The 26262-nt window shown below is 38.2% G+C and overlaps 1 protein-coding gene across 1 annotated transcript; it reads left to right on the top strand.

Annotated features, from left to right (window-relative positions):
- Window positions 1-373: 373 nt before the first annotated feature.
- GPRC6A (G protein-coupled receptor class C group 6 member A) lies at window positions 374-24599 on the top strand. The gene is given in 7 exon segments (XM_038526638.1): window positions 374-616; window positions 4420-4723; window positions 7106-7633; window positions 7635-7943; window positions 14592-14804; window positions 17514-17637; window positions 19875-24599. Coding segments are annotated over 7 exon segments (2787 nt in total). The 5' UTR covers window positions 374-422; the 3' UTR covers window positions 20990-24599.
- Window positions 24600-26262: the final 1663 nt, after the last annotated feature.

The following is a 26262-nucleotide window of genomic DNA, read 5'->3' as shown; positions in this document are numbered from 1 at the left end:
CTTTGGAAATGCATAAATGTCCACTCCCTGATATGGGAAGCCTTTCCCAAACTGCACCCTCTTGGAAATTCTTGTATTCTACTTCAAAAGAAATGCCAACATGACCCAAAGTCCTTGGCATATCAGTGAGGCAAAAGAGTACTATCCCAGGGAGGATCAGTGTTTCTAATTCTATAACTTTTTTCCTAGCATGACTGCTAGGATACATCTCCAACAATGGAATGTTAGAGTCTGATATGTTCTTATTGGTGAAGAACTGTTTTGACTATCATCAAGCATCTGAAAACTGAATGCTTCCGGCCTTTGACACTGCCCTATACCTTACATGGTGTTTACAGGTGAAATAGAAACCATGTTGTTGGCACTCTGTGAGCTTAATGATCCCTAAGAACTCACATGAACTGAGCAAATGAGATAGAAGCATGGCACTATTGATTATACCGATTACCTGCTTTGGGAGTACTCTTGTTACTTCCCAGCCTTGCCAGACTCCTGATGACTTTGTGGCTGCCACTTCTCCAGGACATATCATGATTGGAGGTTTATTTGCCATTCATGAGAAAATGCTGCCCTCAGAAGACTATCCCAGACGACCAGAAATCCAGAAGTGTGTTGGGTGAGTAAAGTCTCAAAGAACACTTTTAGATTTCCAGAGTATATTATGAAACTAAGGCATGTAAACGTTCACTTGTATTAACATTTAAATTATTTTTATAAAACTTAAACTCATATATTTTTAAGTTGCATATAGTCTTGCAATCATTCCTGAAAAGAGAAATATATCAGCACTGTATGTATAATCAATCTCCAAGTGCAGAGGCAATGAATGATTTCCATTAATATATTTATTTGAATTTTGCCTAAAACAAACAAACAAACCTTGAAGTCACTTGAGGAAACCAGTTAAGAGGAACTATAGCCTGTCCACTACCAACATGCTTAACACATTTATATTTATATTATATATATTTATTACATATTAACATTAATGTGCATCAATTTATATTATATTATCTATTTATACTATTCACTATTCATGTTTCTATCATCCACAATATGCATATTGTCTTATTTATTTTATTTTTTTAATTTTTATTTATTTATGATAGTCATAGAGAGAGAGAGGCAAAGACATAGGCAGAGGGAGAAGCAGGCTCCATGCACGGGAGCCCGACGTGGGATTCAATCCCGGGTCTCCAGGATCACGCCCCGGGCCAAAGGCAGGCGCCAAACCGCTGCGCCACCCAGGGATCCCCTGCATATTGTTTTAAATATTAATCTAGGGATCCCTGGGTGGCGCAGCGGTTTGGCGCCTGTCTTTGGCCCAGGATGAGATCCTGGAGACCCGGGATCGAGTCCCATATCAGGCTCCCGGCGTGGAGCCTGCTTCTCCCCTTTGCCCTGTGTCTCTGCCTCTCCTCTGTGTGTCTTTCATGAATGAATAAATAAATAAAATCATAAATAAATAAATAAATAAATAAATAAATAAATAAATAAATAATCAATCTAGGGGATCCCTGGGTGGCTCAGAGGTTTAGCGCCTGCCTTCGGCCCAGGGCGTGGTCCTGGAGTCCCGGGATTGAGTCCCACATCGGGCTCCTTGCATGGAGCCTGCTTCTCCCTTTGCCTGTGTGTCTGCCTCTCTCTCTCTCTCTCTCTCTCTCTCTCTCTCTCTGTGTCTCTCATGAATAAATAAATACAATCTTTAAAAATAAATAAATAAATGTCAATCTATTATTTAGTGTTTTGTTTAAAATAGGCTACATTTAAAATTTCTCTCTACACTAGCATTTTGGTCAGTACTGCATTCATTTCATTCTTGAAATAATCTAATTCTTTCATAATAAAGTTAGACCTTACTTCAACTTAAATTGTTCCTTCTTCTTTTATGAACACTTTCCCCTGAAAGTTTGATGATAGAAAAGACACATGGCACAGTGTATAATTGAAGAGTAAAGCTAGGCAGAGGATGTTACAAATGGATTTTTTTGTATTTTTTTTTAAGGAGAGCAAGATACTTGAATTGTAATTTCTGTCTGGGAACAAACTAATTTCATAGACTTAGGCACATCACTTAAACTCTTTGAGTTCCAGTTTCCAATTTTCTCTTTTGTAAAAGAAGGGCCCGGATCACTTCTAAGGACACAGGCAGCATCAGCTTCTGTTGCTATGGCAATGTGACTGCCATGCTTCCTTCCACTCTGAAATCCTGCTTTCTATCTTGATGTTTTTGTATGTAAATGTAACATTCTCTTTCCTCCCCCCTTTTTTTCTTTATCAAAAAGTGTTTACCAACTGTCAGATAAAATGTGGTTGCATATCCCACTAAGATTCCTTCCTGGCATTCTCTCTAGAAGTTGAACACTTTAAGCTACTGTCTTCTTAAATGTTGATTATCAGGAATACTGAGCAAATGCCTCAGGATAATTCATTAAAAATTTCAGAGCATTAAATTGGTACCCAAAGAATGACTGCAGATTTGAGGCCCACAATTTTAAGCCAACAATTAAGGATGGAAAATACAAAAAAAAAAAAAAATCATTGATCTAATAAGCAAATTTTTTCTGAAAAAAAATCTCTGAATTGAACATCCTTTCACCGTATTGCCACTCCGGGACAGAAACAGTATTCACTCAGCATCAAACAACTATTTACTAAGTGCCTACATTAACTAAGCCCTATTCTAGACACTGGGATACTGAAGGAATACAGCAAAGAGGTTTAGACTCTCATGGAGCTAACATGTGGGGACCCTGAAGATATTATACATTTTAAATGTCATTTAATTCATTATTTTGGTTATAGTTCATTACTTAAACTTTTCTCTCCTCTTTGTTTCTTTCTTTAAATTAAAAACTTAATGCTGATTTGCCAAACTTCACTTTTAGATAGTCTCCAATAGGGCACCCGGGATGGCTCAGGGTTTAGTGCCTGCCTTCCGCCCAGGGCGTGATCTTGGAAATAAAATCTTAAAAAATAAAAAATAAAAAATAGTCTCCAATGACAAATATTATTCAAATACTTTAATTTATCGTAACTCAATGAACTAAAAGGAAACTTAAAAATATCAATACCCTGAACAATGATATTCTCCTCTATGATGGAGCATTATAGACTATTATTCAGCCATAAAAAAAGAATGAAATCTTGTCATTTACAACAACATGGATAAGTCTAGGGAATATAATGCTAACCGAAATTAATCAGAGAAAGACAAATACCATATGGTTTCACCCATTTAAGATACAAAATGAACAAAAGAAAAATAAAGAAACAAACCAAAAAGCAGTCTCTTCACCGCAGAGAACAAACCGATGGCTAACAGAGGGAAGGTAGGTAGGGGGTTGGGGGAAATAGGCAAAGACGATTAAGAGTATACTTCTTATATTGAGACTGAGTAATATACAGAATTTTTGAATCTCTATATTGTATGCCAGAAACTAATATAACATTGCATGGTAGTTGTACTGGAATTTAAAACAATAATAATAATAATAATAATAATGTCCTCTATTCATTTAAAAAACATTTGAATGCTTACTAATCTTTACTATATATTAGGTACTGTTTGTAACTGCACATATGCAGTGGTAGGTGACAATAAACTTAATTGTAAATCAGTAATCAAGCAACTCAATGCCCTGAAGTAATCACAAATCAAGAGGTCAACTGGGAAAACCCACTTAAAGAGGAAATAGCTATGTTTCATAACTAAAATAGTGCATTTCATCTAGAAGAAAACTATTGTGTTTATACATACAGTCTGTTTTATATGTAATTCTTAAGAGTCTTTTTCTTTTAAAGATTTTTTATTATTATTATTCATGAGAGACACACACACAGAGAGAGAGAGAGAGAGAGAGAGGCAGAGACACAGGCAGAGGGAGAAGCAGGCTCCACACAGGGAGCCCAACGTGGGACTCGATCCCAGGTCTCCAGGATCATACCCTGGGCTGAAGGCAACACTAAACCGCTGAGCCACCTGGACTGCCCAATTCTTAAGAGTCTTATTAATCTGGTTCCAACCACAATAGTGTATAATTAAAAAAAAAACACATAAAACACAGGCTAGTGAGTCTAAGGAATAGATACTTGGATAACAATAAAATGGTGACATCTAACTAGAAGAAGGACTAAAAATCAGACACATCTTCATACTGCAGAATACTAAACTGAGTATTCAAATGATCCCAAAATTAATTAAGAAAAAGTTAAATTCTGTTCCACAGACTCCATTTGAGACCCTGTATACCTTTTAGAAAGGTTTCCATCAAGAACTATTTTTAAATAAATAAAGTTTAGACCAGCTTTACTGGTCCAGAAATGGTCTATTGTAAGGCAGAAATGTGAATAAAATGAGTTACCATAATGTCTATAGAAGAGTTATGTTCTGATTTTTAAAAAATTGTTTCTCAACAGCTTTGAAATATCAATTTTTCTTCAAACTCTTGCCATGATTCATAGCATTGAGATGATCAACAATTCAACACTATTATCCGGAGTCAAACTGGGGTATGAAATCTATGACACCTGTACCGAAGTCACAGTGGCGATGGCAGCCACTCTGAGGTTTCTCTCTAAGCGCAACTGCTCCAGAGAAATTGTGGAGTTTAAGTGTGATTATTCCAGCTACATGCCAAGAGTTAAGGCTGTAATAGGTGCTGGCTACTCAGAAATAACAATGGCTGTCTCCAGGATGCTGAATTTACAGCTCATGCCACAGGTAGGTTTTGTCTTACCCTAGATGTTGGTTTTGAGCATATTCTTTATTATTAGAAGATTAGGGAGTTGCTTTTATTTTATTCTTTCTTTCTCTTCAGTCAAAGAGGGCATGGTGCCCTACTCTGGATAGTATAATGGACAGAGTATAGTCGCCCCTCAATCTGTCATGTCAGATCCAGTTTCTGATGGTTTTCACTGGGATTCAGATAAGACAAATCTCTGAGGGCCTCAAATCCCTTGTTTCTGAAATAACATCAGTTGGGTGCTATGAAGAAAACGGAAGAGAGATCAGGAGATAAGAGGACATGCAGGTCGAATGGGAAGGGACAGCCAAGCAAAGACAGGGAGGAGAGGAGAGGACAGTATCTATGCTGAGAAAACAGTAAGTACAAAGTTGAAATGTCCAAAGAATAGCAAAAGGTCAATATAGCTAGGTCAGGTATATAGAAAGAAGTGCAATAAGCAGTGCATTTCCAGAGATAAGCAAGGGCTGGTCATTCAGTATCTTTTAAGCTGTGATACGATTTGCATTTTCTTCTGAGTATGATGGGAAGCATTGAGCAGAGACTATAGTACTACATGTCTCCTTGTAATGCAAGCCAATATATAATCAGGAAGTAAGCAAAAAGGCCTCTGAAAGACCAAAACCAACATAAAGAGCCTTTCACTGAGGTTCCTGCACACTCTACTCAAGAGTCTAGCACGTCCCCTCGGTTTGCATTTTGAGTCTACTTACCTTCCCATCACATTACTCTGTGATTCACTAAGCCACTATTTCTAGGCTCCAGGGAGATTAGAAGCCAAAAGTTAGAAAGGAGAAAGAGTTAATAGTCATGTTATCAAGAAATAGCCATTTGATAGAAGTGAACAGATGGAAAATATATATATAATAAATGTGCATAAGAATTTAAAATACATAACTTTCTGGAGTTAGAGTAAATAAGAGCATACACCCATGAAGAACTCTGAGAGTTCCATTATATAGCCTAGTGAGGTTGATAAAAAAAAAAAGTTTATATCCAAAGTGACAAAAGAATTATCCCCCCAAATAACTCAGAGATAAAGCTTTGGCTCAAGTTTTCTAGAGTACGTATAATGCTAGTTAGGTGATGAGTAAGAAAAGTAGACTATTTTTAACAATGATTATGTCATGTAAAAATGTAATTTCCATGATAGACAACACAAAAGGAAAGGGGACTCTCCACAGGGGACACTGATTTTACTGAAGCTCAGGTGTCAAATGTAGATGAGCACAGGGATGCTAGGTACAAAATGGAAATCTGCACAGCAATGTCAGGGAACTAAGGTTTAGTCAATGTCAACCATGGGCCAATATCCATCTGAATGTTCTCCTTGAATCTTCATGGGAATCCTATCATTTCATAGGTAAAGAAATATTAATTTTCCCAAATTTATTGAAGTCAAGATTCTGACTGTTTGTCAGACTCCAAAGCCTGTTGTCTTTCCACCATACCAGGTGGCTGCTGTAAATAGTAAAAAATATATATATGTGTGTGTATATATATATACATATATATATAATATATATATTCTGAGTCAGAAACACATTGGAATTGCAGCTAATAATAATTCCCCCTAGAATAAAATCACCAGAGCTGTACATCAAGCCAAACTTTGCATACATGTTAGGTGGGTCTCCCAAAATGCTGATGCTTGTTTGGGTAGAGCAGGGGCCAGAAAACTATAGCATGTTGATCAAATGTGGCTCCCAAGCTATTAAGCTACCAAGTAAGAATGGTCTTTACTTGTTTTAAGGATTGTAACAAAAAATATAAAATACACACACACACACACATACACACAATGGAGACTGTATGTGACCAAAAAAGCTTAAAATATTTTATCTCTCCCTTTACAGAAAAAAAAAAGTGTGCTGACCCCCTAGACTAGATAATTATTTGGCTGGATAATTTATCCTACCTACAATAAAAATTACCAAAGTTGTCAATTAGACAAAATGTTGAACATGCTGGGTGTCCCAAAATGCATTTTGCTTATTCAACCAGCTGCATTTTTCCTGTATTGATGCATTTAAATAATATTCGCCTATTCGTGTTGGCATGAGATATAAGATAGGTATAATTGGATACAGAAATGTAGCTGGAAATATAAGATAGAGCCTGAACTTTCAGAGAACTGTACTGAACACAATATGAAATGATTGTGGAGCAATGACTCTAAACAGTCACCGGGTACTGTCATGATTTAAGCTATTTATAAAGTAGAAGTTCATTGAAAGGGAAGAATGTAAAGGACCAGAGAATTTAGGAAAAGATTGTACAGAAGATCACAGAAAAGAGAGTGTGAACAGCCCCCCCAAAGTACATCAACACCATAACTAAGAGATTCTATCAATCTCCAGGTGAGTTATGAATCAACTGCAGAAATCCTAAGTGACAAAATTCGCTTTCCTTCATTTTTACGGACTGTGCCCAGTGACTTCTATCAAACTAAAGCAATGGCCCACCTGATTCAGAAATCTGGATGGAACTGGATTGGCATCATAGCCACAGATGATGACTACGGACGACTGGCCCTCAACACTTTTGCAGTTCAGACCGCAGCAAATAATGTGTGCATAGCTTTCAAGGAGGTTCTCCCAGCCTTCCTCTCAGATGATACCATTGAAATCAGGATCAATGAGACCCTTGAGAAAATCATCGCAGAAGCCCAGGTTAATGTCATTGTGGTATTTCTGAGGCAATTCCATGTTTTCAATCTCTTCACTAAAGCTATAGAAAGGAATATAAATAAGATCTGGATTGCCAGTGATAACTGGTCCATGGCCACCAAGATCACCACCATCCCTAATGTTAAAAGGATTGGCAAAGTTGTGGGGTTTACCTTTAGAAGAGGGAATATGTCTTCTTTCCACTCCTTTCTTCAAAACCTTGCATATGTTTCCCAGAGATAATAACAAGCCCCTAAATGAATATGCCATGCTCTTGTCTGCCTGTGCACATGTCAAGGACAGTGATTTGAGTCAGTGCATTTCCAGCCGCTCTCGGGGGACTTTGGCCTACACGGCTAACAAGGATATAGAAAGGAACTTCTCCCTGAGAAATGATTTCCTGTGGGATTACACTGAACCAGGACCTGTTCACAGTATCCAGCTCGCAGTTCTTGCCCTTGGTTATGCCATTCGGGATCTCTGCCAAGCTCGAGACTGTCAGAACCCCAACGCCTTTCAACCATGGGAGGTACTAACTCACACATCCAAGAGAATTCCCCTACAGTCACTTCTTTCCTTGCTTTAATTTGCAAATATTTATATTAGCTACTCCTTATCATATTCTTTTTGTAAGTAGATACCTTCAGTGTTTGAATACCCTGCATTTCTATCACTAGCTCTTTGCTCTTGAGGATACTAGAGTTCTTATTTTGCCTTCACTACTACATTGACCCTCTAAATTGGTGTTTCTTTTTATTTTCCAAGAATATTCAGTTCATAGTATTATTTTCTGTGAGTTTATGGATTTGTATCCAATCTTACAGTTTTTCAGTGCTTCATATGAATTATCTCTTTTAGTGCTTTTGACACAAGACCATGAATGTTTAATGGCCCTTTTATTATTATTAAATATTATCTATAAGGAAACTAACATTAGAAAGTACAAGAAATAGGACTCTAGTCTGGGTCTTCTGCCTCCATGTCCTTAATTTTTCATGCTATCTCTGGTGGTTAATAGTTTTCAAAGCCTTCAGCTACAACTCTTAGGACAGTCTCCCTAGGACTCCAGTCTTCCTCAAATTAATGTTGGCTAGATGAATCATAATTTGTATGGTATCTCAGGTTGACATGAGCCACTAATTGTGGGTTAAAGAAGTCTTTTCCTTTCTTCATTTCTATTAGTTTGAAGAAACTCAAATTCAAGCTTAATGTGACCCCTTTTAGTGAAAATTTTCCACTACGTTTTTTATATGCCTTTAAACAAGACATTTACATGCAAATTGTTGCTTTATATGATGGTAAATTTTACTCATTAAAACTAGATTTCTCAATAGTGTGTATTCAAAGATAAGCTTGTCTGTCTTGATGCAGAATTATGTTCCAAAAATATAATTATTACAAATGTGTAAAGGAGAAGGCGGCAAAAGGAAATAAGACTCAATTCGTACCATATATGTGAGTATCCAGGACAGGCTATTTCTATTTTTGTCATTTTTACTTTAAACACTCACAAATACAAGCTCCAAGGTCTGAGGTCATCAGCTTATATTTGGGTGGATCATGTGATGGTCATAAGGTTTTTTAAATTGCTCATTTTAAAACTAGTTTTGATCTTGTAAATGCAAGGCAGAAAACCTTATGAAGAGTTAAGACTAGAGATTAGGATTTTTTTTATTAAAATGATCTTTTAAAAATCTGTACATATATGCCTAGCTATTTTAAGACATCTGTTTGAAAGCACACTCTTTGTAATATAAAATTGTAATGAGGGATTGGTAAAAACTATACATTAAGTGATCCACAACAATGAAACTACTACACAAAATTTTTGGAATAAGATGTTGAGAAGGAGTAATAGAGAAAAATTAGACAATCCTAGGGACAGGTAGGCTAAAGGTGAGAGACTTAAAGAGCTTCATAAGGAAAGAAAAATGCAAATCAAAAGAACTATTTATCCCTCAAAGATCTGGGAAAGTATTTTAAATCAGAAGTAAATCTCAAACATTCTGAGGAAAAGACTTGAGAAAGTATAATCTAAGCAGCGTCTTCTAAAATGTTTTACTTAAACAGTTAAGAGTCTGGGGTTGTTCTTTATTCCCCCTGGGAGCCTGGTTATCTAGAAACAAACAGAAACAGATTGGAAAGGAGGAATATGTGAGTGACTTGCTCCTTTGATCACAATGTGAGTGAACCACATCTGTGCCAGATTGAGTAGGACAAATAATGCAGACAATTGTCTTCTTATGAAGAAATCTCCATACACTTTAAATTTAAAAGATCAGCAACATTTAGGGTCACTAATCAAAGATACTTTCCTAAAGATTATTTTGACCCCTGGTAAAATTCATTTGTATTTGAATATTACTTTTTAAATAATTTTACATTCAAATAACTTTAAAGAAGTTTTTCCCAATATTTGGAGATATCGCTTACTTTGGCTTCCCATTTGGTGACATCTGTGAGCAGTCTTCAGGAATGGTACAATCAGAATTATCTTACTTCAACAGATTTTTAATGTTAGCCAGATGTGCATGAGGATACCACCTCCTTGTTGTGACCAGTGATATGGGGGGGGGGGGGGGGCTTTGTTTTCCATTACTCATGATGATATGCGCAAAGTAGTAAGTGATGCATATGGGATGACCCAATGTCTAATGGTCAAACTTCCAATTCATACATCTATTTAGCAGATACTTATCCGATGTCTCAGTGTTCCAGGCACTGAGTTGAGTGTTGGAAAAATTATGGGAAACAAGACAATTCTCATCCTAAAGGAGTCATCTGTCTACTGGTGTTTATATACAATCAAACAATTAAGGAGCTGATTACAATGAGGATTAATGCATTGCTCTGTTTCATAGAGACACAAAATGGCAGAGAAGCACATAACTGAGGCAACCAATCCAGTACTGGTTCAGAGAACATTCCCCAGAGGTCATGACATCTCTGGGGAATATGATGGGTGGGTAGGAGTTAGAAAAGAAATACTTTGAGGGATCCCTGGGTGGCGCAGCAGTTTAGCGCCTGCCTTTGGCCCAGGGTGCGATCCTGGAGACCCGGGATCGAGTCCCACGTTGGGGTCCTGGTGCATGGAGCCTGCTTCTCCCTCAGCCTGTGTCTCTGCCTCTCTCTCTCTCTGTGTGACTATCATAAATAAATAAGTAAATAAAAATTTTTAAAAAAAGAAATACTTTGAGAAGGGAGAGAAAACATGGCATCTTCATGGATAAGAAAATAGTGCCACAGATTTCAGTGTTTTATGGCAACTACGGGTAAATGAAAGTAAAGAGATTAGTGAAGGAGCCATCATGAGGGCTCAATCAATCAGAGCATCTCAAATTTTGATGTGCAGTTGAATTATCTGGGAATCTTATTATCATGTATATGCTAATTCAGTCACGGGTGAGGGGGGATACCTGAAAGTCTGCCCTTCTAACAATCTCTCAGGTGATGCTGATACTGCTGGTATAGGGACATCCTTTCAATAGAAAGTCTGCAAACTATGTTTATAGGTTTGGACTTGATAGAGCAAAGGGGAACCAGTTAAAGATATTTTTACACAGGAAAGTGTCGTGATCCTCTTTCCACGTGATTCCTCTTTCCAATGCAGAAATAGCATTTCATTTCCACTGTGATGTGCACTGGTTAGAGGGACACAAGCCTAGAGGTAGAAGGACCAATTAGGTAATCCAGGCATAAAATAATGATGGCTTATACTACAGGTACAAGTACTACAAGTATTCTGTGTGACAGTGAGGATGGAGATGCACATATGTGGATTTTAAAGAAGAAGAATGAAGAGCATCTGGAGATAGATTGGGTGTAAAGGACAACAGACAAAGAAAAGCAAAGATGTTGCAAGTGAGTCCACATTTGGACAATTGGTACCATTTGTTGGGGTAGAAACAGAGATAAATAGAGGTCTGGTGGGGAGAAGAGGCATTCAGTATTGGAAATGTTGAATTCGAAGAGCTTCAGAGACATTCAAATGTAGTAATGGCAGTTACATATTGGTCCAGAAGTCAGAAGAGACACATGCTGAGGAGATAGTGATTTTGAAGTGATAAGCAGAATAGTAACTAATAATTTTTTAAAAGATTTTATTCATTTATTCCTTTGAGAGAGAGAGAGATAGTGAGCAAGAGAGAACATGAGCAAGAGGGAGGGACAGAAGGAGAGAGAGAGAACAGATTCTGCTGAGCAGAGAGCCCTACTCAGGGCTCAATCCCAGGGCCCTGGGATCATGACCTGAGCCGAAGGCAGACGTTGAACCTACTGAGCCACCTAGGCACCACAATAACTAATTTTGAAAGGCTACTATAGTAGGCATTGACTTCTAACCTCTATAATATTCTGGTAGGTCCACATGTGCATGCTCCTTACACTCTATCCTAAAGTAGTGGCAAGAGGAAAATGTTACTAGTGACCAAGATTTGCAGCTGTTTAGACATGGAGGGGACCCCCACAATACGCGTCCAGCCCACAGTCACCCACAGTTAGTGATGAAACTGTTCCAGCCTTAGTCCAGGATGCTTTCCACCACAGCATGGAAAACTTCATGGAAGAAAAAGGACATGGGTTGGGCACCAGAGATGCAAGGCCGCATCCTCTGTGACTCGAATTTCCTCACCAGCACAGCTTACTTAGGGAAATGTCCTGGACATCAGGGTAGACAGGGAAAAGGAAAACAACATTAACCACAACAGCTTGAGTGGTGTGGCCTCCTGGCCTTGCGTTCTCAAAAACAGTTCCCTGCCCTACAAAGGGAGAATTCTGTAACATGGAAATGCAAATCCCACTGTTTACGATTTGTAGCGTCAATTTACAGTGACTTTCAGAGTCTCCATGAAAAAAAATTGGCAGAAAAAGCCTTTAATAGCCTCATAATCAGAGCACCAATGTTTGAAACTCACCTTAACCTGGAGTAAATGCTCTATCTTACTTACCAGGTCATGAATGCACTGTTTTGTTTGCCTGCACCCCCTCTGCTGTGATGACAAGCATACAGTTAGGCTAGTTTATGTGCATCATACAATGTTATCACTATTTACAGAACATGTATGTGTCAAAGCTTTACCCTTGAAAGCCTCATTAAATACAGGGAAAAAAACAGACGGAAATTATAGTCCAAACACAAGAGTAGGAAAGGAAATGCTCCCTAAAGAGCTGAGTTTTCTGGGGTTCGTGAGTGTGAATTGCTAAAGAAAAATCAATACACAGGTAGAGGTGGAAACATAGGTCCTTACTTCCTTTTTTAAATTTTCGTTCCCTTCACAGTTTTTCTTCCAGGCAAGTGCTGGAAAAAGCTTTTGCTGGTTAATTCCACCCTGTTAGATCTGATGTCCTGCTTCTTTAAAGTAATACTAATCCATTTACGTTCATTAAAAGAACTAAGAAATCTGTGGGGACATATAATAAAATCAATAGACATTGCTTAGAGATTTTACTAAAGTGACATTTGATCACTGATCTGTCATAACTAATATATTTACCCTAAAATATAAATTGATTTTCTTACATTCTATTTTAAAAAATGGAAGAAAAGAAACATTCATAAAAGATTAACTGCAAAGGAATAAGATAAGAAGAGCTCTATTCAAATAGAATAATTTCTGCTTCATTCCACAGATTTTGCATACTGCAGAAGCCTCATAATCTCATGGACTTAGAAGAGTAGGCCGAGTGTGTTCAGAGAGGGTATTTACTTAGCTGTGATTATATATCCGGTTAATGGTGGAGCCGGGGTCCCTTCCTCCCAATCTATGATTCTTCCTCCAAAGCACAAACTCAACACAGCTGCCTTCTGTGTCAGTAAAACATTCCCTGTCCTAATTGCATTGCATACAAGTTCTTACTGTACAAATTGGGTAACAAGACCAGTAATTTTTCACTGCATTTCTTTCCTCTCAAACTAAAAAAAAAATCATTTTATGAATTACATTGGAAATAGAATTTAGAGGTCACTTTACCATACAATCACTGAAACAGATGTGAAAATGACTGGAGATAATAAGAGCCATACTTCCCCCCAAATTAGTAACAAGGTACGGATGTAGGGGGCAGGGCACTGGCAGTACCTTCCACCCATCAGCTAACCTTGTCTGGTGTGGAGACACCCCGAGAACAGGGTGCTGTTGCCAGGGACTGTTTCCCACATTTGTACCTCTGTCCCTTTAGCCCTCATTTTGCAGATGGGGAGCATAACCTCTGGCTTGGATTACCCACTCCAGGCTTGGCCAAGGATCCAACTGTGACTAGAAGGAAAAAAGGAATGTTGCTGCCTTCTATAGCTCCAGATGACACACTGATGACTGCTTTTGAGTCAGAAGGAAAAAATAAGAAGCTATTGAATTAATATAATGTTAGATGCAATGGAAAGAACTGAATGCCAAAATGTGTGGGTCCGGATAAGGCCCTTCACCCCTTGGCTGGTGACGTTCATCTAACAAAAGAAAATGATCCCTGCTCAGCTTGTTTCACTGAGTTGTTGTGGCATAGAAGGATAGCACACTTCTGAGTATTAGCAAGTAATATATGAATGTCAGGTGGCATCATTAATTGATAGACTCAAAGTATTTTTATTTATTTGCACAATACCTCTATTAGCTAATTAACAGTGTTAACAGATATTTATCTCTTACTAATCTTAATCTGTGCCCAACGCTGGGCTAAACTCTTTATATGCTTAGTTACATCTAATCCTTATAATAATCCTATAATGAAGGTTCCATTTATTTCATTTTACAGATGGGGAAGCTGAGGCCTAGGAAGCAATTGGGTCAATACCACATCACTAATGAGATACAGAACCAAGATTAGAGCCCAGGCAACTGCCCCTAGAGGACTCATCCTGAAATTCTACATCATGGAAAAAGAAGATGCCCAGATTTCAATTTTATAAGCGAGAGAAGCTGTCCCTCTGCAAATATTAACTTGATTTCTCAAGTTTACAGAGCAAGACTTTGGCAGAAATCAGACTAGAATTCTTAAATTGTTGCCAGATAGTTACGAACCTTCTCAACTAATTACCGCACTCGCTGATCCAGAATGTCCAGAATGTCCTTTTCTTTTTTTTTTTTTTTACCTTTTAAGTGATATTCTATGTAAGGCAGTGTTATACTTGGGATAATAGATACATATTTCCATTAGTTTTTATTTCCATTTTTATATTTTATAGTTACTTGATGTATTAAAAAATGTGACATTCACTGATGAAGGGAATTCATTTCATTTTGATGCCCATGGGGATATGAATACTGGATATGATGTTGTGCTCTGGAAGGAGATTGGCGGCCACATGACTATCACCAAGATGGCACAATATGATCTGAGGAATGATGTCTTCATCATCACAGACCAAGAAACAAAAAATGAGTTCAGAAATCTTAAGGTAATTTTGTGGTAGGCCTGCTTTATAGCATTCAAATCAAATTAGTACCTCAGTTGCAAAAGTCCTTGATCCCACCAGAACCTCCAATAACCTCACTTCCTGTTTACTGTTCCCAATTTCCCTCCTTAAATTCTATGATCAACTTATATATCACTCCCTGTTCATGCTGTCTTCATCATACACATTCGACCAAAGCATGATCCTGATTAAATTCAACTCTCTACCTAATCAATAGAGCCCTCATTGTAGCTGAACTTGGCAAAACAAAAACAAAAACACCTTGTTGACAGTTTTCACTTCAAATTCATGATCTCTCACCTCCAATGGCCCTTAATGCTGTTGGACAATCAGACTATTATCCTACTCCATTAATTCACCCACCTTCCTGGATAGCTATTCCATAATTTTTCTTCTCTCCTCCGACTCCCACACATCTTTCCCATCTTCACATTCCATTGACCTTGCTTCTTATGTCACTAACAAAACTGAAAACATCAGAAGAGAACTGCTTCTTTTCCATCTTTCCTAAAATGTCGCCATGTCAGGGCAGTCTCCCCCAGTCACTTTATTTACAATTGCAATGCCAACCTAATACTTCTTATATATCCTTCTCTTTTTATTTCTCTTCTTAACACTTATCACCATCTAGCATTCTGTACCCTTTGCTTATTCTTAACTTGCTTATTGTCAGCCTTGTGAGCTAGAATGAAGGTCTATGCTAGCATGGATTTTTGTGTTTTGTCCCCTGCTGTGGCCCCAATAATTACAACAGTGCATGACATATAATAGACACTCAAAAAGTGTGCTGAATGAAAGAATCAAAGCTTCAAGTCACTACTTTTATTCTAATTTTCCCTGTCAAAGTTTCAGGAAGGCAAGATACTTTTTCCTTGAAAGATAGAAAGGTAGCCATCTTTCTGTGTTCTCAAACTTTCTTTATCATTTTCATTATCACCTCCACTCTCACAACAATATTGTGAACCCAGAACTCTGCTAAACACCATAATTCAACTCAATCTTTACTTTACATAGTTTACTATGTGGTGACTCATTTTTTGTACTGAATACAGAGGGGATTCTCTACTAAAATTCCTGCAAGAACCACTGTTTTTAATCCTTACCAAGACTATCTTCAGAATTCGTAAGGGAGACGGTGAGAGGGAGGTGATAGGATGATAAGTAAGTGAGAGGGGTTTTTGGTGACTAAGTGGAAAGGGCTGATCACCATAAAAAAGATGGACATGTCTTCTTTTCTGATGGCAAAACCCATAAATATTTCAAGGAGGTAGTAGGAGACCAATTAAGTCAGATTTCAGGAACCGCTTGTCAATATGTAGGCTAGTTGGGGTATCAGCATTTCTGGTAAATCATCAAAATCCATAGTATAAAACCTCAGATAATCCTATATCTTTTGATATTCCAAAGTTATTAATACCAGACTTTAGAATGTCTTTGCTGTCTCTTATGTGAAGAGGAGAGAAGGTTTCCCTTTTATCCCCTAATGACGTCCTGCCTGCTGAAAACCCAGATGAGGAATAACTGTGTTGAGAGGAAGAAAGCCACTGCTTGTGGACACAGGGCTACCAAATCTCAGCTACTTCTCTCTCTCAGCCAGATATTTTCATCTCCCAGAGTAAAGGCCAGTTAGCTTAGTCCTTGGATTGTGTTCCTGGCTCAGGAATGGCTATTAAGATAATCTGAAGAAACCCTATTTTACCCATTTTGCTTTGGTCTTCAGAATGTAAGAGGGAGATGATAACAGATATAGTTTGCAAGATATGCCATGAGAAAGGGACTATGAATGGAAAAAAAGCACAACTGAAGTGCAAAGAATTATTATGTAAATTGAAAAAAGCCTTCATAAAAATAGGATGCTATATATGATTCACACTGTGGTGTGCACAATTATAACCTAAATTCTCAGGATTATTAAAATTCTATTTATATAGCTAGGGTTGCCTTTTTCACTAATACTTTAATGGTTTTAAATTCAAAATCTCCACTGTTTTTTAAAAAATATTTATTTATTTATTTATTTATTTATTTATTTATTTATTTATTCATTTATTGTGTGTGAGAGTGGAAGGAGGGGCAGAGGGAGAGACAATATCTCAAGCAGGCTCCCTGCCGAGTGAGGAGCCAGACTCCAGGCTTGATCTCATGACCCTGAGATCATGACCTGGGCCGAAATCATTCGTCAGATGTTCAACAAACTGAGCCATCCGGGTGCCCCTCCACTGTTTTGTTTTTGAAGGTCAGACTGGCCAGAGTCCTTGGACAGCATGATTACTAACCTTCTTCTGAAGAATACAAAAGCCCATTAAGTTTCTATTTTCCAATATAGTTAAAGTCTTTATATAGCACAAGATTGTACATTTCCAAGCCATTGTCCCCTCTTTTAGTGTCATCACTATACATTTGTCCCTCTGCTAGGGACTTTCTGAAAGAGCTCATTTCCCTTATTTGCTTACAGAAGCTATTAATGGGACAAAAACTCCTTCTTCCTAAGGCAGTATCACTATCTGAAACAGTTTCTGTTTTTTAAACTTGTTCGCATTCCTCCAGATGACAAAACAATTCTATGGTGCTATTTTTTTTAAAGAGACCAATGTTTACTATTTAGTAAATATATCTTTACATTAAGTCAAGGTTACTTAGGATAAATCTTTTTTTAAAAAAAATCTATTTGAGATTTCTTTCACTTGGCAGCAAATTCGATCTAAATGCTCCAAGGAATGCAGTCCTGGGCAAATGAAAAAAACTACAAGAAGTCAACATATCTGCTGCTATGAATGTGTGGACTGTCCTGAAAATCACTACAGTAACCAGACAGGTAACTATAGTCACCACAGCACATACTGTGATAGACCTGAACCATTTCTCTTAGGCTGATTTTTTTTTTTTACAAGAATCCTATTTTGTTTTGTTTAGTTTTGTTTTTCACTTAAGGATTTCATGCACCTGCTAAAATAAATTCCAGTGAAATTTCATTTTACATTGGAATTTGCTCTTTTATATCAGCAGATGCATAACTAATACATAATAGAGATATAAAAGTAACTTCACTTCCAAGGAGAGATGTCACCCCCTCAACTGGACTTCCTCTCTCGCATCTCTCAAAACAATGTGAATTCTATCCATTTTTGTCCATCTGTCCCCCACAGAGACATGCCTGCCTTGTAACTGGGGCATAGTACGTATGAATAAATAAATGCTGAGTTAGCTAAACAGAGCATGATAGAGACCCAGAGGTGTGCATACCCTGGAGATCTCATTATTCCTACCAAGAGGCAACGGTAAAGCCTAAAAAGAATCATCTGTGAGAGGAAGGGGTGAACTATTGACATAGATGAAATGCTAACTGCTTGTTTGACAAATCTGTCTTTAACAGTTCATGATATCTAAGCAAAATACACAAATTAGAGAACAAGAAGGAGCCCAGCAGCCTTCAGGGTCTTAAAAGGAGCTATCAGCGCTTTCTTTGGAGTTAAGCTTACTTTAAAGCCTCTTGTTCCCTCCCTGGCTTATTGTTCATTATAGATGCATCCCCATTCATCTCTAACTGCTGAGAACTCCAGAGCTGGACCAGTTCTCAAATGCTTACTCTTTTTTCTCATTGGCTCCAAGGGGAATAAATGACAATGTTAACATTCCAACACTCACGTTCTATCACTATCTCACAAAAATGCTACTTGTTCCAACCCAAGAGATGGGCTCTGCTGTGTGAATAATTAGATAACAGGCAGGGAGGGGATTTTCCAGGTAATACGATGTCTAGCAACTGTCTGCCAAGTGGATAATAGAGTATGTAGCGTCTGTTTCCCATAAAGACGTGCACGAGTTTTCAAAATACAATTGGGGTTGCCCTTTGATAACCCGGGAAAGAACAAGTGTAGATGACCGCTTTTCCCCTGGAGGAAACACAAGGATTTAGGATGATCTGAAAGGACAGCATCTCTTGTTGTTCCCTATGTCTCCAGCACACAGCCCAGGTACATCGAAAAGGCCATGAAACATTCTCCAAACAGGTGAAGAAGGTGGCACACACTTGCAGCAACAGTTAGGGGACCACAGAGAAGAATGGGTATTTATAGGGACACAGGTTTTGGAAAGAGGAAGAGGCTGGAGAGGTAATGAAGAAGTTTATACACAGAAACACAACCTGTCTTTGAGATTAACAAAGAAGAGAACGCGGGCCCCCTTATAAAACAGAATGGGCACTGTGGAGGGTTCTCAGATGGATGCCCGGGGAGGGGCTTTTGGTAGTAGGCGAGACCCCAACTTTAGGGGGGTAAGAATGGAGAGCAGAGGCAATCACACTCCCAGAGACTCCACTCTAATATCAGCTCATCATTAATCAGCTGAAATCACTTCCCAGCTTGTCACTGCCTGTGTGAGAAGCTCAATTTTATGACCTCCTAGAAAAAAAAAAATAAATAACTAATTCTTCATTCACTGTCATTGGTTACAATCTTGTGTTATCTCACTTTTAGAGAGCTTTTAGAGCAACTTGGCTATATTTTCTCTGCTCTTAAAGAACTGCTGTCGTATTTATTTATTTATTAGTGTAGTTTTCACTACATTGAGCGTCTAAGATGTGTAATGCTCCGTGCAAAGCATTTTATATTTATTGGCGTGAATGCAGCACCCCAGTGAGGCAGGGTCTTTATGAATTTTTTTAAGATTTGGATCAGAAAGTTCAAATTACTTATTCAAGATTATGAGAATCGTAAGTAATAGAGGAAGGAACTTGAGATGCATTTTGACTCCAAAGCCCTTCTTCTTAACAGAGTCCCTGAACTGCCACCTATAATAGCAAATTCATAAGAGGCTAGTGTCTATCTTGAGTATTGATTTCCTAAAGACTCACAGCCCAGCTATCTTGAGTATTGATTTCCTAAAGACTTGCAGCCCAGCTGGTCTTTTTTCCTTTCTCTTCCCCTTTTTCTTCCCTCACCTTCACACTTTCTCTCTTGCCTTCTTTTGGATTCTGTGTGAATGAATAACCAATGTGAAAATTAACTCTAGCTTAAATGTTTGCAATGTAACTGAATCTCCTCTGTCTTTTAGATATGGATCACTGCCTCTTATGCAACAATGAAACTCACTGGGCCCCTGTCAGGAGCACAAGGTGCTTTGAAAAGGAAGTGGAATATCTCAACTGGAATGATTCCTTGGCTATACTGCTCCTGGCCCTCTCCCTACTAGGAATCATCCTTGTTCTGGCCATTGGCATAATATTTACAAGAAACCTGAACACACCCATTGTAAAATCATCTGGGGGATTGCTGGTCTGCTACGTGATCCTTCTCTGTCATGTCCTCAACTTCGCCAGCACAGGCTTCTTCATTGGAGAACCACAAGACTTCACATGTAAAACCAGGCAGACTGTATTTGGTGTGAGCTTCACTCTCTGCATCTCCTGCATTTTGATGAAGTCCCTGAAAATTCTGCTAGCCTTCAGCTTCGATCCCAAGTTGCAGAACTTCTTGAAGTGCCTCTATAAACCGATCCCCATCATCTTCACTTGCACAGGTATCCAGGTTGTCATTTGCACAATCTGGCTAATCTTTGCAGCACCTGCTGTGGAAGAGAATGTCTCCTTGCCCAGAGTCATTATCCTGGAATGTGAGGAGGGATCCGTCCTTGCATTTGGCACCATGCTGGGTTATATTGCCATCCTGGCCTTCATTTGCTTCATATTTGCATTCAAAGGCAGGAAATTACCTGAGCATTACAACGAAGCCAAATTCATAACATTTGGCATGCTCATTTATTTCATAGCTTGGATCACATTCATCCCCATCTATGCTACCACATTTGGTAAATATTTGCCAGCTGTGGAGATTATTGTTATTTTAATTTCTAACTATGGGATCCTGTGTTGCACATTCTTCCCCAAATGCTATATTATTCTTTGTAAGCAAGAGGCTAACACAAAATCTGCCTTTCTCAAGATGATTTACAGTTACTCTTCCCACACTGCAAGCAGCCTTGCCATTAGTCATGTTTCACTGGACTCCACTAACAGCAGTATCACAACGACCAATCCCAGCTCTAGTGGCAAGTCTGCAGCCTGGCAGGAAAGCAAGGATCTTCAGGCACAAGCATTTGCACACATATGCAGAGAAAATGCGATAAGTGTACCTAAAATTTTACCTCGAAAAAGAATTTCAAGTATATGAAGGAGTCCTGAAGAGATGGCATGTTCGAGAATAAAATGTTTCTAGGATCTTTGTATTTAAAATGTACATTTATTTTCCAGTGAATATATAGTTTGTTTTTCTTCACTGCCACCATGTTCACCAATGCTCCCTCTGTCTAACCACCTGTTTAACAGAGAAAATAGAGCCCTCAACCTGAAACTGCCTTGGTTCCTCCTTCTGCGTCCATCTTTACCTCCTTCCTGTTAGCCATGTTTTTATTCAATATTAGCCCATGTTACATCATCCTTGTAATATCCTCTGTCTCCTCTTCTCAAACTTCTTCATATGGGTTCTCCTTCTCTTCCAAAGCATCTTTACCTTTCCGCCTTCATTGCTCAGTTTAGTTGAACAAGCATTTTAGCAGTTACCATGTGCCAGGTCGTATGCTAAATACAAAGGTACAAGAAGGATCAAGGCATCATTTCTGACCTCTAGGAGTTCAAAATCCAGGAGAGAGGGTCACATATCAACATTTTCACTTCAGTGTGGAGAATTCTGATTGCCATGTGCATAAGGCACTGTAACAGTATAGTGAAGCAGCACTTAGTCACCCTGGGAGATGATGAGAGAGCTTCAAAGAAAGCTAACTATGACACTTAGGTAAAGTCTCGAAAGATTAATAAGAGTCAGCTAATCAAAGAAAGTACAGAAAACTGTTCCAGATAAAGGGGGAAAGCAAGGAGCAGCAGAAGAAAGGGTCAAGAAGGTACACTCGGGGGAGTACAGCCATTTGGTATTACTAGAGAGGAGTCCTGTTTTGTATGTAGGGGTTAGGTCATGAAGGAATACCACAGACTGGAGTTTTTTCATAGGAAGCTTAGATCTTTATCTTGTGAGTTGAAGGTCATCAAGATGACAGGTTCAAAGTCTCATTTTAGGAAGATCACTCTGAAACAGGATAGAGGATGGAGTCTAATTGGGAGAGGATTCGGATCTACACGAGGGAAAAGAGAAAAGAATATGAATAGGTATCTAAGCTATATAGGAAGTGGTACTTTACTTCATGTGGTTGGTGAAGGGTGAGGTATGACCTTCTTATCTGGTTTATTGGAGGAGATATGCAATATGGGAAGAAGACTGGTTTAGAGTAGGAGATGGAATATTGAATTTGAGGTGCCTGGAGTAATTTCAAGATGTATCAAGCAATCGTATGGATATAAGACTCTGAGCCCAGGGGACCAGGTCAGAGCTGCTAATAAGGATTTGAATGCCATGTTCACACTGCTGCCCATCCTTATAAAACAGATAAACATACAAAATAACATTGTCTCCAGTCTTGACAACCTCTTTAACTACAACTCTCTTTCTTCCTCTTCTCCACAACTGAATGTTTGAAGGAATAGTGTCATTATTGACTTGGACCCACTGAGCCCACTGAAATCTGGCTTCTAGTTGTACCACTCTGCCAAAGTAGTTCAAAGAACAGCTGTCTGTGGCTTTTTATCTATCAGATTCAATGGTGATTCTTAAGCCTTCATCTCCCTTGAATCTGATGGGCATTTGTGGTGTAATTCCTCCTCCCTGAAATTCTCCTTCTTCATTCCCTACATGATATTCTAAAGCTTCCAATTATTCAAAACTCTTCAATCTGATGCAAAGACTCTTTTGGTTCTATTCTGGCATCCTGAGCATATGTCTTCGTCCATTTGACTCTCAAATATGGGTAATCCCCAGAGTGCCATCCTCAATCTAAATCCCTTTTCTCTCTATCCACTTTCTTGCTACAATACCATCCATCTCCATACCTTAACTTTGGCCCAGATAACTCCCCCAAACCATGTCTCTGGTCACTCTAATCAACTCACATTCTTGTCCCTTGTACTTTGACTTGTCGAAGTCAACATGTTTAACATTTGATCCATTACTTCCTTTTCCTGGCCCCTCCTCCTGTTTTCCATTTCTCAGCATATTATACCACCTTTGGATTCATCAGAACCCTGCAGATCATCTTATTCATCTCTGACCCCACCATTTGCTTCACCTTTCTATACCTTTAATTCATCACCTGTCTTTTGTTTTCTAACTTTTGAATTTTCTCAAAACCTTGCCAAGACCTCTATCCCTGTCATCACTTCCTTAACCTAGGCCTTCATAATCTCTTTCGTAGATATTTACAACAGCTTCCTACTTTGACTCTGATCTCTCATTTTATTTCAAACACAGAGTTCTTACAAGCCTTCCATTCATTTCTACCTCATGTATTCCTAGAGTAAAAACCTCTTCATGTTACTCAGTTGTCCTAAAACCTCTAATAAGTCAAAATTTCTTATCTTGATGCCCAGACTCTCCATGCCCAGGAACAATGGCTGCCCCTTCCTAGCTGGTATGTTACCCTTGAAAAATGGTCACCCGCTGGTGATCGTCTGTACCCATACCATGCTACTCCATGCCTCAGAGTCTGCCTCTCCTCTTGGCCTTGATGTCCTTTCCACCTCTGTCCTCCTAGAACATTCTAGCTAATCCACCAGACACAATCAAGTGTTTTCCCTTCTACCAGGACTTTCTTTCTGCCACTGTCACAGCACCTATTACACTTCATTGCATTCACATGTTTTTAGTTTAATTTATTCCACTAACATTTATAAGTGCCTACTATGTGCCAGGTATAATTCTATGCACAGGGCATATACAATGATAAAGGACAGACAAGTTCTCTCCTCTCAAGGAGTTTATATTTAGTGTTTTCATCATTATGCAGTGAGCAATCAGTTCTCCTTTGGATCAACGTTCTTGGCTGCCCTTTCCTCTCTACTACCACTGCTATCATCACCCCAGTTTAGGCTGTCATGACTCCACATCTCTGTTGTTGAAACAGTCCAAACTAGTTACTACCCTAGAATTCCCCTTCTAATGCACACAATACATCACCACAGATTGATCTTACTCAGGGTAGTTTCAATACTATCATTCTCGTATTCAGAAAAAAATTTAATGAATTCCTATCACTTTCAGAATTAAGTTAAATTCCCCTATCTTGCTAAGCAAATCTTCCACAGTCTTAGCCTGACATGGATTGAATGTTAAACAACAACAATAAAAACAAACAAACCCAAGATATTGATCCTAGCTTATTGCTTAACCCAAATGTATTCACCTATAATATGGTGATAACATCTCATAAAATTGTTAAGGGTGAAATACCTTGATGTACATGAAAGTGTTAAGAAATGAGTATTCTGTTTGTTATTTTACTGACTCATTGCTCTGTTGATATGAAAACAGCTTCTCATATTGACATGAGAGCAAAGCTGTAGGAGAGCTTCCAGATTCTTGAGTGTGATCACACAAAACAGAAATCCCAGTACTGTTGTGCCAATAAAACAATGAAAGGAATATTGTTTCATAAGAGTTATGACTTTTACTACAGTTACATAGCTTTCAACAATTATTCCAGAATTTTAAAAATGCTATTTAACATAAGAAATGAAGTTCTGAATTCCTTGATGCCAAAACTACATCTTTGCCATCATGTAAAACAAACAAACAAATAACAAGGGAAAGACCATTGTACTTTTCACTTTTCTGTTAACTTTTGGGGCTCTTAAATTCAACTGAGTATAAGTTAAATAATTGCTTACTCTTTTAAATAATTTCTTGCTACCTTTGGAATAAAGTGGGATTTTTTTCTATCATAAAGCCAATATCTAAACACTATTTTAAAATAAGGAAATAAAAATAAGTAAACAGAACACACAAAAAAAGAATCTGTAATTCTATGACAAACCAACAATCCACCATTACATAAGTAGTCAACTTTTTACAGGTTGTTTTAGCAAAGTTCAAATCATTACTCAAACAGAAACATTCCCACTGGTCAAAACAAACTGATCTGGGGGTGGGAGAGCATTTAGAATCCAGTGACAGACTGGTTCATCTAGTTATCATCTTACACTGATCACAGAGATACACACAGTAAAATACTTTATTGCTAAAATGCAAAGGTAAGGGAAAAAAACACCTCACACCATAGCCTTAATTGGCAGGCTGAAATCAGAAGGTGGTCATCCCAGGCTGTGAGGATCTCAAGAGCACGGTCCAAGCATAATTGTTATGGGTGCATTTGTACAAAGTGAACCCCAAAATTAGTATTCAGCAAGTGTTGAATGAGTAATGTTGTCCACAAATATTCTTAACGTCTTGATCAGCACAATAACTCACAGGGTTTTTTTCCAAAATTTACCTCTCATATTAGAGTCTCCATAGCTCTTGAGCTGTCTGTAAGCCAAATCTTCAGATAGGCCCTTACTGCCATTATTAGCAACATAAGACTTCCAGACAGTTCAAGTAGAAAATAGTTAACTGCAGAACCCTCAAAACTTGGGTTAGAAGACGGTGAAGAATAAACATGTGAACAATTGAACATGGAAGTGGTAAGTGGATCTTCTAGTGTGGCACTGAAAAGAAAGGAGTTTGCCCTGCTCCTACTTCTATTCTCCTTCTTTCTGGCTGTTATGCAGAAGTAAAGCCACCATCTTGGACCATGAGATGCGATCTGCAGGCTTAAGAGGGCAGAGTAACAAGACTGAAAAAGCATTGGTCACCAAGACTCTGGTATTGCTTTTCAGCTTATGGATTTCTTATGCTTAGAGAATATATTTCCTTATATACTCTCTAAGCAAACAGCCTGATAAATTCATATTTGGGCTGTCTTCCTTAATGAGTGACCATGAATGAAGAGTTGGAAGACTGAACACAGCAAGAAGATGCATTCGCATTCAAGAGCCCCTAGTAGGAAAATCTCAGGTGATTGAAATTTATTACATTTTACAACTTCTACTCTTACATAATTTTCTGATACCTGACATTACATTTCCAGCCAAAATAGTATTATGAGAAAAATGAAAGTTTGAAAATTCCAGACCAGCCTAAAAACAAATTAATCAAATACTTTCTCATTTTTACAAATAGCCACCCTTTCATATCCATGAATATGTGAATTTGATCTGCTTCTTGCTTGTTAGACATAGAAGGCATGACTAAATATGTATAAGCCAAAAGTGTAAAATCTAGTCTGCAATTAACCAGAGGGACTGTGTTAAGAGTATTTCTCATCTAAACAGCTATTCCTTGTAAATACTCAGATAAAACAAAAAACCCGGAGCCAGGTTCTGGGAGTTTCCAGCGTAAAACTATTGGAATCCAGTATATTAGAAAAACTACTCTGTTCTTATAAGAGATAATTAAAGTGAGAATATCTAGTAAGAGGCCCCATGTTGGTAAAAAGCACGGGAAAACTGTTGGTGGGTACAGTT

The sequence above is a fragment of the Canis lupus genome, chromosome 1 (genome assembly GCF_011100685.1).
Source record: "Canis lupus familiaris isolate Mischka breed German Shepherd chromosome 1, alternate assembly UU_Cfam_GSD_1.0, whole genome shotgun sequence".
Lineage (NCBI taxonomy): Eukaryota > Metazoa > Chordata > Mammalia > Carnivora > Canidae > Canis > Canis lupus.
The sequence above is the reverse complement of the archived record's forward strand: the minus strand, read 5'-3'. Positions and strand labels throughout refer to the sequence as shown.